Raw genomic sequence first — 16,685 nt, 5'->3', positions numbered from 1 at the left:
ATAGTAACATCTTCTATTTTTTTTTCTTTAATTATTGAATTCAGCATACTGTCCTTGTAGTACCTCCTTGCACCTCTGCAACGTTTCCCAGTGTTACACTTTCCAGGATAACAAATTTGCCTAGATAGCTAGCTCTGCCCTCGTGCACAAAAGGAAAGTGCAGAATGCCCTTTGGAAACTAAAGCAGCTCCCTCTATTGAAGAATAGAAGTCTTCAGTGCCATCTTAGCTTTGTGTATCACACCTACATCAGAAGTCCAGGTACTGCCAAACACATCCAATTTCTTACGTGATGAATTGCTTCCTCATTAGGAAACCCACACCTTTATCTCCCTCATCATTTACTCTTTCAGACTAGATAAAGAAAAATACAATCTAAAACTTGTCTTAAAGCTCTTCCACAGGGGTAGCCGGCTTCTGAAGAGGACAATGGATGCAGCAATGTACTCAGAATTGGGCAAGACATAAATCAGTGTGCAGAAACACAGCTGTATATCTCTTGTTGAGGAGTGAACCTGGAAAAAAAAAAGCTGGGCACCACACCACAGTGACTTGAGACTGCCAAAGTGGACAGATGCCTGCATCTTAGCCTAGGAAGCAGACATTCTGCTGCTTGCTTGTGTAAACCCCAAAGAGAAAAAAAGAGGTTTAACAGAGACAAAAGCCTCCTTGATACAACATCTTTTTCCTTCAGATAGGCTACTCATAGCACAAAAACCTACTCAAACTCAGAAACCTTTCTCCCTACCTTGTCCTGTAATGTATAGGGGGAATGAGGGCCCTTTACACACACGCATGCATTTTATTTTTTTTTAACAAATAATGATTTTACATTGTTATTTAGGAAAGCACAAGGCTGAGAGCTCTGGCTGCAGTCCAAAATAATTCAAGCTTCCTTGTGCGACTCAGGTAATACAATTCAATCCTGATTTGCTACATCTGTACTATTTGAGCTGTGAACCAGAATGCGCAGCGACACAGATGACACAGAAAGAGGCTGCGGTAATTCAACTGAGCTCTTAGTCTGCATTTGAGATAAAGGAAGAGCAATTTATTAAAACACAGAAGAGACTGGAGTTAACAGAGCAGTTTCAGAATGGGTTTATAAGCAATTGCTTCGTAATCATGTTTGAGGTTAAGTCCTTGGAAAATTTGAAAACTCTTGGCACACTACTGATCCCAACTTAACAATTCACATCATTACTGCCTTTTAAAAGACATCATCTAACTTTTGAAGGCTGCTTATCTAATACTACCTCACACAAAAGCAACAAGCTCCATCATAAACACAACTCCATTAGAAATGCAGTGTGCTTATCCTGTGAAACTGGCTTTCCCATAGGATCCAAAATGAGAAGTCATACTAAGCCTGGTCACACTTGCTAAAGAAGTGGGGAAGTGGGATATTTGGGTCAGCTCCTTGTTGTGCTACATTCTCCAGAACCTTTGCTAGTAATCTTGGAAGTCAATCTGAGGCAAGTTTTCTGCCCAGCAGATTTAAGGGACAAACAGTACCCTACCACAGCTACCAGGTATTTTTTGGCTGCAGGTGAACAGAACTGTCTACACATTACACAAGGCAGTCGTCCACTGTAAGGCAGCCTTCCCTGTACCTCTGGAGCCCACCTGGCACAAGAGAGCACAGAGGAGGCAGTCAGCAGGGACCTTGTGCCTTCTGCTTTCCAGGGAAACAGGGCTGAAGTGAGACAGGAGAAATCCCATGAGGGATTCCACGCAACCTCCTCTTTGACAGCTCTTGCCAATTTTAAGCCAGTTGGAGGTTTTGCCATCATCACTGTGATTCACTGCAGGCCAGTACCATTCACAAACCAGCTCTTTGTCATTGCCCAAACAGCTAAAGAGGTTGCAGCTCCTGAAAAGATGCACCCTGTAGGACACAAACACAAGCACACAGAATCCACCTCTGTTCAAAGCACTTTCAAATACTAAGTGAAAAGTGCAGATGCCCCTCAAAACACATTTCCTAGGAAGATGAAGAGCTGCTCATCTCATGCTGGGACCAGTGATTCCAAACAAGTCTACGGGGAGTTCCCAAGCCCCTGTCAGCTCAGACAGGCATAAGGAGCCATGCTAAGACATGGAGCAGGCAAGACACACCTAACCTTGGTGGCAAGATCCATCCCTGTTTCTGAAGAAAATGCTTAGGAAAACCTCGCTAAAGAGAACAGAAGAGCATGTGAATCTAATGGGCTGCTGAAAGCAATACTTCTAGTGCTACCAGACCCAAACCAGTGGTTTCAAGCACAAAGCAGTACTTTCTTTAGGCAGATGAATTCTTCTCGCTCCATAGAAAATCTGAAGAGGTAGAGCTAAAGCACTTCTCCAACTGCTAGTTTTCCTCCCCTTATCTACTGCTCCTCAGGACAAAACCTGACTTTCACATTAGCCATTCTCATCTGCCATGAGATTTCCAGAGTCTAACACCACATTTACTAGTGAACAAGGCTTAACCAAACCCAAATTTAACTGTTGTTCCATCTGAGTCCAGTAAAAAGTAGGTTACTCAAAAATACTTGGTGAAATAGTGATTCAACTTCTATGACACTTTCTTTAAAATGAACAGTAAAGTGACCCTCTCCCAACAGGAATACTAACTTGACAAAATTTCCACAATAATAACGTCAGGAATAAATGATCACAAACAGTTAACTCAATCCCATAAACCTTCATATAAACTACACAGTATATGTACTTCAAGACTTCTGGAACATTTAGGGCTACCTCTTGGCTGAATTTCAGAGGCTGCAATCATAAGGTGGGGGAAATCCCAACCAAATGTGCAACCATCACGACATGGTAAAGACTTGATCTGCTCTGAATGCTATACCAATTTACATCCTTTAAGAATCAGAACATAGGCTCCTAAGCCACTTACCCAACTCATTTTCCTTAAAGTTTGCTGCTGAGTTTTGTAAGTGACATAAAGAGCTGTAGAAGCCATTGCAAGAAAAAGAGCAAAGACATAAAATCCAAGCTATATCAGGTGAATTTTATATCAGTGTTTTTTTCCACTAAACTGTTGCCACTTCATTGAAATTGCTCACCAATATGAATTATGTGGTTTTAGCTAAAAATAAAATCTATTTCATTTTAATTTCAGTGTTAGATTCTTAAATACTAATAATCTAATCACATTTGAAAAGCACATGCAAATCATAAATTAAGGCTGATTTAATGCAGGGAAGAAATTTAATGCTAAAAGACTATTGGATTTCCATCCTTACAGACACAACAGGAAAAAAACCAACATGTCATGGACACATACTTTTAATGAAAATTCAATAAGCAAAAACCAGTTTGGAAGCTCAGGGAAAGTGTAAGCTCTCCTAGGAAACACTTCTCCCAAGATCAGCCGATATAAACAACTGAATTACTTCCTTTGGAGTCAGCCTGTACAATAGGCTATTTTTAAATCTTTCCTACACAGAAGGGGAAAAAATTAACCCTTCTGATGGTACAATACATTACCACTTAATTATTTTCACTCAGTCAGAAGCTGGTTCCTATGCAAACCAGCCACTAGAGGGTACTGGTTCACAAGTACCAAACACACATGAACGCACGCACATTTTTAATATTTTCTTATTTTTTTAATACTTATTTTTAAGCCACACCTGCATACAGCACAGCCTCGATGCGGTCCTTGATGTGCTCGGTGTTGCTCTGCGATGCCAGCAGGAGGTGAGCTGTCCCATTAGGAGATGGCACCACCAGAGGCCCCACCAGGAAGGCGCCAGCAGAGCCCAGGTAATTGAGCAGCGAGGCGATGGCTGTCGCTGTGGCACGTTCGTCCGGAGAAAACCACGTTGTGGAAAGAAATGGTGCCGCATTCATCACGGTTGGCCCCGCCAAGCCATTTAACAGCTGCCCTCCGTGAATCAGCCTGGAATAGAGAATAGACCTCAGCCATTTGGATGACAATTGCTTGCCCTTTTTGGGGGGTTTTTAATTAAAAAGGCATGTGAGATATTGAGTGCTGGAGATGGAGCAACTGCACAAAGAAATGAAAGTCCTGAGCAAAAAAAGGATATTCTATTCACTAAAAGAAGCCCAATTAGATTGATTTAAAGAATCGTGAGCTACTCTGGTCTCATTACCTCATATAAATGGAGAAGCAAATGTTCTCTTCAAAGGAGAAAAGGAAAAGGGAACAAAAGGGACTTTCTTTGCATCAAAAAGGCACCATGATAGGATATAAAAGTAGAAAAGGTGTAGTAGCAGAAAAGCTTTAAACTACAAACATCTTAAATCTGACCCCATGCATGCATAAATCCCAATAGAAGATTTAAATTAGTTATGGCAGATCCAAAATTGAAACAGTTCAGCAAAATAATCTGCATATTTTTTCACTGCATTATTTATTTTTATTTACACACTCAGATGAGCTCTATGTGCCTACAGATGAGGAGGCCGGGCTGTTAGGGTTTCCAAGAGAATCATCTTCTCCAGCAATCTGGCCATTCTCAACATACTGTTGAAACAGCCAAGCAAACCCAGATTTTTCTCGTTTTTCACACTCATTGGGATTTAACAGATAAGGCTGGTGACAGAACAGAGATAGTACTTCCAAGCAGTGAAGTCTCTGCAAAGTTTGGCTTAATATCAATGAGCACATACAGAAAGGACTTTCTGAAGGCTCTCCTACATGTGGAAGTCAGCCAGAAATATTCCACTCTGACTTTTCCAAAAGGTGATTAGCCATTTTTGAATTTATATAAAAATTTCATGTCTAAAAAATAGCTAGAGAGTCAAACAAGGCATTGCAACCCTCCAAAGTAGATCTATTCAATATGCAATGAAATGGTGGCAGATGATATTTTCAAATGGGTGGTGTTTTTCTAACCATAGCAGGAACTCAGTGTTATTGCTGCAAGACTTGAGTTGTCAGACATAAAAAGCTATGGCCTGAAAATAGGGAAACATAAGCCACCATTTAGGCAGTGTTTCAAGCCACAAATGGCTGAAAAACATACAGTGTAGCAGGCACACAAAGGAACAAAATGTGTAAAAGAAATGCCGACAAAGTCTTTATCAAATTAACAAGAGAGATTGCAATACAAAGGAATGGATACTACCAATTCTCAGATAATTAGAAATTAAATTTTTAAACAAAATTTATAAAAAGTATACAGGAAAACAAAAGCTAATATATGTCATCTGAAGGAAACCTCTTCTGAGCTGGGACAGAAGTAATATAATATCCTCTCCTACATATTTTTTTGAGTGAGGACAGATTTCATTACTACTGTTCATGATGTGCTTCAAATGGACATCACCAAGGCATGGTCAGGCCCTCTGAATGCTTGTTAAACTGTGACACACACACACACACACACACACGCTCTCTAAACCAAAATGAAATAGTTTTAAACACATAAAAAGCACTATCTAAACAACACTGATATAGTTTTTTGGAGGACACAGTACATCAATGCCCTAAGATTACTTTTCAGTGTACTTTGGACAAACCAAGGTATCCTTGTGCACTTTGGTATTTTCATTCTACTTATGTCACTACAGGAAGTTATTCTCAAACTTCTTCTAAACTGTTCCAGGGTATTTGCAGAGCTATGGCACATCCCCAGGAACAGCTGCATTTCAGTAGCAAGTGAGGTAACTATTGCAAAATATACAGATTTTATTTTTGTAAATATTGCTCCAAAGTACATTTAATGTTTAAATCGTGGTTTAATTATTGTGTATTTGGGAAACTGCATCATCAGAAAATAACACGTAGGCATTTCATCTTGTAGAAGAAAAGTTTTGCAAAAAAATCCCCAAACCACCAAACAAAAACCCACAATTTATCGACTGTGAGAATTATACATACTCTTATCATGTACTTCATATTAAGATTCTGTCTATCAAACTCTACCATCTCAATAAAGATCTATAATCAACCTTCATACTTGAGGGAGAAACAGATGTTACTTTGCAGATCCCAAGGGAGAAAGTAGTACCGTAATTCAGAATTTTAATTCTGTATTATCTTTCTGCCTTTGTTTTGTTGGGTTTTTGGGGGTTTTTTAGAAAGAGCAAGCCAATTTTGCCTCTCTATAGATCTCTTCTGTTGGTGTTCTCCTGGTTGCTGTCCCTCCAGCCTTGCCCTGCCTGGTGTGCTGTCTGTTCCCATGGATTTTCCCATGATCTTTCCATCTGCATTTCTGACATTTACCAAGCTTGACATTATCATCCAGGGTAGAACATCTCGTATCTTCATATTGCCTAATTTTTCAAGTCTAACATATTTTTCAGACTAAATTGCCATCAATATACAGACTACTACCTCCAATAACTCTGCATATGATAACAGCCTAAGCCCTATTTTATCTCTTTTTCAATACTGGCTTGAATTAAGCTACTTTTTCCTGAGAAAAAGATTATTTGCATGGTTCCTCTGCATAACCTTAACTCATTCATTTCCCTAGAGAGGCAGGGATGAGAGATTCAAAACACAATTCAGACCGTTTACTAAGCTGCTGCTCTGGGAGATGCATGTAGCAGCCTCTCCATTTGACAGAGAAATATGAACACAACAGTACTGGTGGCTTTTTGCTGTTTGTTACAACATCTTATCAGCACTGTGCTAGATTTTGGTCTCACAGCCCATGAGTCTCCTCTTATACACCATCAGCGCTAAAAATTGCTCCAAGACCAAGACAGGTTTATTTCTGTTATTCCCTAATTTTTTTCTTGTTTCTGCTACCAAAAGGGTGCAAAGAGCACTGCATTTTTTTTCCTGTCACTATTCCAGTTTCATTCTGCATAACAAGATTTCTCTTTCCTAAGAAAAGGGCTAAAAAGATAACTTTAGCTCACAGCCTTACCCAGATAGAAAAATATTTTTCAGTCTCATTACAGTAGCACAGTAATGTTCATCTGTTATTTATCCAGCTCTGCTGTTTTCAGATGCGTTGTTTATCCAATCATCATTTAATTATTTCCATGTATCAAAAAGCAGAAAGCTATTGAGTTCAAATGACAGAAAATAATACAAGAGTAGAAGGCTTCTTAATCACAATCATGGAAGAGAATATTGGAAAAAAACTACACTAGAAATTCATCTTCAATTTACACAATAATTGATGACTGACTAGTTTAAAGCAAAAGTGGGGAAGTAAACATTTACCCAAAATATCTTGTTTTAACCATTTCAGAAGCCAGGTCAGGACTCATTTTGAAATGTCAAGGTTTTTGCACACCTGATCTCTTTGCTAATGAATCTGTGTGCTCTACCAAACTTTGAACTTGCAATTGAGCATGAGCCCTTTAAAAAAAAAAAAAGGAAGAAAAATTATTTGAGGACCGGTAGTAAATGCTAGTATGAAATATCATTGCCAGAGCATCACAGTAATGGATGATTTATGCATTTATATTATGTATTTATCTATATGTAAACAAAACACACAGACATATTCACATATACCCCTTTTACACAAAATAAAGATCACTTTTGTTCCTAAACTGAACTGCAAAAAAACTAGTACATGGGACAGTTCAAATACAGCAATAGAAATTAGAGAAGAAAAACACTTACTGTACTATATTGTCACCTCTTTTCCAATTTTTTGTCAAGTCACATTATAAATAACTTTAATTATATGGTTTTCATCACTCCCCTGACAGAAGACTTTACATTACTATTAAGAACTAACCTGGTTATACCTGTTTTATTCACTCCGTGCTATCACTACTAATATCCTAACAGGATATTAGTATCCTAACAGGCAGCAACAAAGAAAATCATGTAAGGCTATAAATGCTGAAATTACAATATCACTAAGAAAACTGGGTATGGAAAAAAAAGTGAGATTGTAGAGGAAAAAGGTTTTAGTGATTGATGATAATACCATCCAGCTAAGATGGGAAAGCACTTCCATTTACAGTCGGCTTTATTTATCTTTTTCTCCCTGTATGAGTTGAAACTTTGCACACGTGGTCACAGTCACATCAAGTACTGGATTTGTTAAGCTATTTAAAAGCTGTGTGTTACATAAACACTTTTTCTAGGTAAAAAACCCAGACATTTAGTGTTTCTACCACTGTATGTCTCATGCCTGGACTTAAGAGAATTTTAAATGAAAGAAAATCTCATTAGTTTCTGTAGTCAGATGGGGAAACAAAGGCAACAGTAGAGGAAAATTACTTACTCAAAAAATTACTTTTAACACAACGGATTTAAACCACAACACCAAAATAAGCCCCCACAGCTCAGCTCCAAGACATGTTAATTTGAGTTTGTTTTGGGAAGGCTAAGACTGGAGAAGCTGGTATTTTAACACTGATCAACAGCGTGGAAAAAGCATTTTCAGCTTTTCTTTGGCAGACAACAAGGGAAGAGCAGGGCTGTCAGCCCCAGAGTGCTGCTCTGACTCTCTAAACATGATGACCACTGGTCAGCTGGGAAACCCAGTTCCTCTGGATCCTAGGAGGGAGCAGAGCTCAAGAGCCTTGTAAAAATGTGATTTTGGTGCAGAGTTTTTCCCTGAAACTTTTACCATGCTCCTCCCATTAGCTGCCCGTAGAACTGACCACTTAGTCACTATTCAAACTTCTATACAAAAGGAATGAAAATAAATTATAATTCAGTTTTGCCACTGTTGGGCAAAGTGTGAGGAGGGACCAAGTCACTTAGAGTGCCAGTCTGCTGCTGCACGAAGACAGCGCTGTAGCGTGCTTTAAGCATGGAAAAGTTTAGTAGATGAACTGCTGATCCTAACAATTAATGCAAAAAGCAATTCTGGATAAAGAAGTTAATGTTTTACAGAAATGGATGGCTAATATTTCTTTCACATGCCTGACAACTTCACTCATTGAAAGAAGTGGATCGTTCAACTGCTAATTTGGAAGACAAATAGGTTTATGTAGCGATTAGCTCACTGTGGGAACTACTGGAAGCAAATGAAAGAGACCCTTCCACTGGAGAACTTCAGAGCACTTTTCAAGTGCTATTGAATTTAGTGTCACTACATGGCAACAAAGCAAGCAAATACCTCCTATTTTAGAGCATCTACACTGATATATGATGCAAGTTGCTTGCCCAGAAAAAGGCATAGGAAAAGACATGGACGTACTCACATAATACATCAGGAGATTTATTATCCCTCAGAGGGAACTGATGCCAGATTTGTCAAGAACCACTTCTGATTTTTCACAATCAAGTTACTAGAAGTGGATGGACCTTTTCTTTTAGACTCACAAAAATAAATACAATATTAAAGTACTTTTAAGGCAAAGACAGAATTAGGGAGATCAAATTCATGCTTTACAGCAATTCACTGCTACAAGTATGGGGAGAACCGATGCAGATGCTGTTTTGTTCATAACCCAAAGAGAGTGTAAGAAGGCTCAATGTCTGGAAAAAGACTGGAAAGAAAAATACCTCTGGGTAAAGCAATGAATTCATCTATTAAAAATAACATTCTGATAGATGAATTTCATGGAAATGCACTTCCTTTCAATATTTTCATTAAATGACATATTTATACTACAAAAGCTTTGTGCCTTCTGGATATTCATGGATTGAGGCCATTAGCATTTTCAGCTTGTTTTTGATGCATGCAACCATTGATATGTGGAATAATTTCAAGCTGTTTTTCCCCCCATCAGTAAGAAATATTATTACAAGAAGAAAGCCTGAGTCACTGTGTGGTACATTATCTCCAACAATAGAGTGAAAAAGAAAAGAGAAAAACTTTAAAATGTACATTTAGCCATCTTCATCAGGAACTGGGCAGATATTTTACTCCTTGTACAAACCATGGTCTCTGCACTGTCAGTCACACCACTATGAGACCACACTTGAAAGGACCATAGGATCTACCAGGCATCCCAGCCTCCTGCCTCTTCTCCCATGCTTAAAGAAAACAGCAAACCCATTTATAAATGCTATGAAAAGTAGTGTGGTTTGGATTCAAATTTAAAAGTTTGGAAAGCCGGAGTTACTCCAAAACTTATTACTGAGAGCCTGCCGAGAGAGACAAGGATTTGCAAGGAGAGGAAGCAGCAATCTCAGGCCAAGGCCCTGACATCTCCATCAGACATTCTGACAGAGGAAAGGGATGAGGGGGGAGTACACTGAGATCCTTGGCAGTATGGTGACAAATTCACTCACGTCCTCAGACTGTGTTATTGTGCAGCCATCACAACCGTCACACAGCTGCGAAGAGGGTTTCTTTACTTTATCCAGGTTTCAAGGATGAGGGCACACAAAAATCAAAGCTTCCTTTTTTTAAAAATTTTTTATTAAAAGGTTGTGGGTTTTTGTTTTTCTTTTAAAGCTAGCCCTCTCCACTAACCCATTACTAAGAGAAGACATCTTTAAAGCAACACTAACAGAAGACATATTCATCAAATATGAACAGACCCAAAGTAAACAACATTGTTGTAAACACAAAGTAGGCAATGACATTATGGGCTAATGAGGCAAAATATACTGAAACAAATTATCAGGAAAGTGTACCAGGATCAGCTATTGGGGCTGCTGTGGGAGAAAACTGATTAAGATCACTTAGCACAAAAGAGGTCCTAAGTACGATTTTTTAGTAAAAGAGTAGAAGTGAACAGGAGATGCAGCAAATTAAGAAATGGAATAAGCAAGACCTATTTAAAAATTCTTGAATAATTTTTCTTAAGTGAGTGAAAGAGCAAGAGGGTGTTTTGTTTATAATGCAGTAACTTTAGTATAAATTCAATTAATATGAATTCTTCTTTAAGGACAGAAATTAGCCAACATGAGTCACAAACTAAGACAAAGATTTTAAATAGGATTAAAAAAATTAAAAGTGTTCTACATTTGAGGATACCACCTACCATTATATGACATGAAACTAAATATCCCACAGAGAATATAAATTCTCTTCTTTCCCAGCAAAGGCTTACACTAGCTGAGGCCTTGTAGAAGCGGCCCACTAAATACTGCTGCAATATCAAGCCCTTTCTGAGATTTCAAGAGTTTCCTTTAATGTCCTGGATTCATCACTCCAAGAATTTACACAGGGTCTGTAAACTGCTAATTCAGCAGCCACCCTGGTTGCTGGGGGAGGTAGATGACAACCACAGTGCTACAGCCAAAATCCAGCACAGGTGAAAAAGGAAAGAGCATCTAAAACCCAGGCTGTTTAAGATGAAGCAGAAACCCATTCGGCTGCCACCTGAGTGGCTGCTGGTGTGCCACAGGACATGCAGCTCAAGCAGTGGCAGGTAGGACCACTGGGTAGATAGAGGGACACTAAATCACCTCCCACTACCATCAACAAACAAGCAAAGCTGGAAAAAAATCACTGCTACTTAGGAACAACTCACAGAACTTCTCATCTACAACAAATGCTTTGGAGCACAGGTCAAAAAATAAACCCTGTGTACAAGATGAAGCTGGTGGAAGTAATAAAAACAAGCTAAACTGTTGAGTTACAATTACTTAATAAAATTAAGTATTCCCCATGAGAACCTACCCGTGAATGACCTGTTTCCTTTTTTCCCCACTGACCTCTTTTTCTGATACCATGGATTAACCCAGCTCAGCCTTTCCCCAGCACTGCAGCCGAAGCACAAACCAGCACCACCAGCGCCAGGAAAGTGCTCCATCGTAACATTTTCCTCCTACGCTTGCTGAGCTGCAGCATATACAAACAGGTATGTTTATTCATCTTTTTACTCCCAGAACCTCACTTTACATTAAATCCTCTTTCATTCCTCTTCCCCAGGGAATTAAGGAGCATGAAACACACATCATACTCTGTCTGTATTTCTTACAGGCAGATTTTCCTACCATCCTCTCCTAAAAGGCTCTTCTCATTCTCTGGAACATTTTAATCCCTCTTCTCCACAGATGCTCCAGTTTGTTGGGTTTTTTTAGCATAGAAGTGTGTTCAGTATTGCCAGGGAATATGAGAATCCTAGTATATTTTTACTGAAATTACCTCTTCTGAGGTGCCCCTTTGCATTTTTCATGCATAAGAATAGTGGCTTATGACAGTCTTAGGATCTGAAAAGACAAATAATGAGATGATCCCATGTCATTCTTTAGGCTTGCAGGGATGAAAAAGGGAAAACGTGGAACTACTAAAGACTAAGTCTAACAAGAATAAAATACAAACTAGGCTGCAACTAGAGCTAATAGAAACAAAATGTACCAAAGATGTGGTAAGAGCAATTCTTCAAATATAGTAACGGAAAGAGTTAACATTATATCCTAGAGTAGGCAAAAAGATTTAAAATCCAAAGAACTAGTAGGATTAACAAAAAGACCCCTTTACAGGATCTACCAACTACTCTCGTAAACAACTGTCATTCTCTGTGTCATTCTGCTGGATTCCCAACAAACATTTTAATGGTATTTACTGCCAAGGAGAGCCCTCTCACTGCTGTGACTCAAGGTCCTCAATAACTACTTGTCTGTTGTGAAATCAAATGTGAAGGACAAACACTACCAGTCCATAGCACACTCGGTTCTACTAAATTGCTTAATTAATATATTCAATACAAGTGACAAATTATGTTACATCCTTTACTTTCATGTCTTTAATTATCCTGTCTTTCAAAACATTTAAAAAGTCTTACATCACATGGTCAGTCTTAAAAGCCAAAGATGTATGGCTATGAGCTGATTGCATCATTTTATTTCCTTCTTTCTTACACATTTCAGCTCAAATAGCTTTTTGCCTAGATTTAAGACCTAAGATGTATGTAAATCTATTCCTAAACATAGAATATGAGGTAAATATGAAGTGTTATGTGAAGGGAAAAAGACAACCCTGATTTAGTCTATAAAAAAATGGACTTCTAGTAATGTTAACATTCAGGACAAAATAATCACATTCTAAACCAGTCAAATGAAAATATTCACTCGGTGACAAGCAGGAGTCAAAAAGAACTGAGCAAAATGCAGGCAAAAAGCACTAGTGATGTTCTTGTAACCTTCAGGGAAGGGAAGAAGGTTCAGGAAAAGGTACAATTTGATAACTTTTTTTTTTTTAGTGTTCTATATAATTTACATTAACTGTGAACTAAAAAGATAGGTGTGGCAAATGAGGTTTTCATAATATTTAGAAAGGAACAAAGGTTTGAGGTTTTGTTTTTAAAAGTCAAATTCACTGTCACATATCAGGTACATCTGACAAAACCAGAAGTGCAGGGTACGTAAGAACAATTCTTTTTAATGTCCTTGTCTGTATGATAGACACATTAACCTCACAGGGCAGTGGGTTAGGGAGGAATGCAGGTAAGGGCACAGGTGCACACAAGAGGGACTTCACTGGTTCATGTAAAGGATGGTTCCTCCATCTCACATGCAAGTTCACACTTCAACATTTTTGCCATGTGCAGTTTTGGCATGGACTCCCTGTACAGTTTTAGGTCACGCACTGGCAGAGAATGAAAATTCACCATAGGAAATTCACAGCTGCTGAAAGCGACACACTCCAATGTGCAACCTGAATTTTCCTTCACATATATGGGCATTAAATGAACTGAAAAGGTTAAGGTTTGTGTTTAAAATATGACTTGGAGAACAGAAGATAGTCTGATGTTACACACTACAGCTAAAGGAATAATAAGACTAGAAAGGAGCTTAAGAACACACTTGGATATTACAGTTCTGCGTAAGATAAGGAGCATAAAGCAGTCAGGATTAAATGTCAGTCTTAACAGTGATTTCCTTATGTGTGTGATTGCTCTGATAGTGATGGGCTTTAGTAGCTCTCCCTAACATTGAATCACATGAGTTTAGGGAGCAGAGACAGCTACAAAGCAGAAAAAACCCAACCTAAACCTTACAAACGTCATGAATGTTCTTATAATTTTATGCATGTTAACTCTGACATAATTGTCCCATGGAAATCCTTCAGCATATTACTGCAAATTACTCAAGGTCTGAAGGAACATACTACAAAACATGCAAAAGCATTTAAAGAAATTCCATTTACACTGTCTTCTGAAATGCTTTGATATTAGCTTGTGTGTAATCTTGCCCACCTGACAGGCTCTGTAACATTCAGGTTGCTGTATTAATGCATACACATATTCAGAATAAGTGCATAATTTAGTGCTCAGTAAGCCGTGGATAATGCATTAAGCAGTAATGCTCATCTCAAAAATATTATTTTATTTGGTACCATGCTTCAAGTAACGGATGAAAACTGGCCTTCAGCCTTAGCCCTCAAAACAATGCAGGTTACTTGACAAAACATCACACAGTCTGTACAATTATTTACAGTGTCTCAAGAAACTTCACTGAAAACCATCCTTTTGCTTCACACAGTTAGCTTTAATTAATTCTCTGTAGATTTTTAATCAAACTGTGTAAAAGATCAAACTACTTCCTTAGATAGAGCTGAAATTCTTGAAAATGTCTCTTTTTTGAGAGTAGGCTAAGTAGGCAAATTTATCAATTTCACCTGGAGATGATGTATATTTTCACAGCATGAATATATGAAATTATTAACCTTTCCCATCAGGATTCTGCTCATACTTTTTTTCCCCCCATATAGTTTTCAATAAATTTTAACATCATGTTTTATACATCTCACTCATCAGACTCTATACAATCCTTTTCTTTCCTAGTTAAAGAACTTGTTCTGTGAACGTTTCTCCTTAGGCGTGTATTTAATTGTTCTCCTAGGTGTCCTTGCTGCAGCTACACTGGAAAACTTTGTTTAAAGGTGATCAAAATTTTGTGGACACTCTTTTTCCCACTCCCCAAATGATACCTCACATCTAAATCTCATTTGGGAATTTTCATCTTCTCAGCTACTTATAGCCTTCATCCTTGTTTTGGTAAAGCCTAGGGCAGTACATGTCTTTTGGCATAAATCATAAATGAAAAGCTACATAAGACACCACATCTCAATGCATTTAAGCCATCTGGCCCATTTAAAAGCTATCGATATTTAATCCAAGATTGATGAGAATGAACAAACTGAATGTCGAGTACCCCTTAACATTTTAAGGAAAAGGGCACAATGAGAACAGCTCTTCCTGGCCATCTTAACAGTACATTTGCCTTAAAATGGTCACTGTGAATGGTAGCACAATATGGTTAGTTCAGCCTCCCCTGCTCACAGAGTCCTTGAACACCACGTTGAAATAGGTAACACTGGGCAACCAACATCAGCAGCACCTTGGGTGCTTCCTTATATCCTCACTAAGCACCTAAAGACTGAAATTGCATCTCCCCTACTTGACACACTGCTCTCAGTTTACTTATGAGGGCTGGTTTTACAGTCAATGTTTTTTACATTCTTGGTTCTCTCTCTGAACCTCTTCTTTTGCTTTATCCATGGCACCCAGTCATCGGCTTTCAACTTCACACCAAACACTTTCTTTCCCAACTTAAAAAGATTCCAAGTTGATTTTCAGAGTAAGCAATACTAAGAGGAATCAAAAAAATCCCCAAAGTCAAATAACTGGCTGAAATAATAAAAGGACTGCCTGGAAGCTGACTAGAGTTCAAGGGGGTAAAAAACCCAATCCACATAGAAATCTTTTATTTATAAGTTCTTTTCTTCATGTCTACATATTATGCAAGCATAACTAGTAAAGACCTAGTGCTAGAGCTGTTTTTAAAGAAGAAAGAAGGTGCAGTAATGCCTGTGTGCTCCTACCTCCTTCAGCATAAGAGGAAAAAGAAAGTTAAGTGAATAACAAGTGATCCATATTCCCTGGCTGTACAAAACGTACTCTGTATTTATTGAGGATGCCCAGGTTCAGGATACGTTGACAGGACAATTGAATCGTTTGGTTTGTGTGATTTTTAGGAAGGAATCTGTTTCTATCACAAACTCTTTAACTGCATGTGTACAGAAGGCAATCATTTCACTGCAGATAAAGTACAAGCCTACTTTGGAATCCACACTGGGAGAGACTACACGAAAAAGGCCATTCTGTGCAATTTCATCTGTCTCATGGCACGATCCCACACATCCAATATGAGAAAATGAACTAACTATTTAACATTTGCATACAAATTACATATTTTTGGGGTTTGAGGCATGGTTCCCTCTGTGATCTTGGGCCAATTTCTGAACCTCTCTAAATCTCTACTTCCTTATTTGCAAAGCAGATTAATATTAGCTTTGCTGGATGGGGTGAGGTGTAATTAACTCAAGTTTGTAAAGGGCTTTCTGATCTTCAGATACAATGTAAAAGAAAGACTAGAAAAATTCATTTAAAAAGCAAAGAAGCATGGAAGCCCATGGCCACACAACAAACACTTGGCACATCAACTTCATACAGAAAATTTTTACTAACATTTCTTTGCAGTAGCAGCAAAAATTATATTAGCAGAAAGAATAAAATATGTATATTAAAAATAACTTAATTCACTTACTTCTTCCTAATTTCTAGGTCTGAGACTGGAATACATCTGAGGCCAGCTCCCAACACCATGAGGGATGAAGTTAGTAACACAGTTACCCTCAGACCTAAGACGAAAAGACAACAGTATTTTACAAGTTAAGTCAGTAACATTGCAAAAAAAATATTGCTTAAATACATATCTATTTACATACAGTCTCATAGAAGTAACACATATCTCATTCAAATCATAAGCAATTTGGTGCTGATATGAATTCCTGACATATTATGAAATCCTGAGTAACTTTCTATACTTATACTGCAGAATTACAAAGGCTTCCTCTTGGCATACTAACACACAGGAGCATATCC

At 38.2% G+C, this 16,685-nt stretch overlaps 1 protein-coding gene across 1 annotated transcript in view; it reads right to left on the bottom strand.

The window, feature by feature from the left end:
- The window catches only part of SLC49A4 (solute carrier family 49 member 4), a 64,795-nt gene that overhangs the window by 28,668 nt on the left and 19,442 nt on the right, over positions 1–16,685 (bottom strand). The window contains exons 3-4 of the mRNA XM_027636402.1: positions 16,348–16,441; positions 3,635–3,903 (exon numbers count right to left, since the gene is read on the bottom strand). Of these exons, the coding sequence (XP_027492203.1) occupies positions 3,635–3,903; positions 16,348–16,441 (363 nt within the window). The remainder of the gene's footprint in view (positions 1–3,634; positions 3,904–16,347; positions 16,442–16,685) is intronic.

Source organism: Corapipo altera, unplaced genomic scaffold (genome assembly GCF_003945725.1).
Source record: "Corapipo altera isolate COAL_440 unplaced genomic scaffold, ASM394572v1 45, whole genome shotgun sequence".
Lineage (NCBI taxonomy): Eukaryota > Metazoa > Chordata > Aves > Passeriformes > Pipridae > Corapipo > Corapipo altera.
This window is presented reverse-complemented; position numbering and strand designations above follow the sequence as displayed.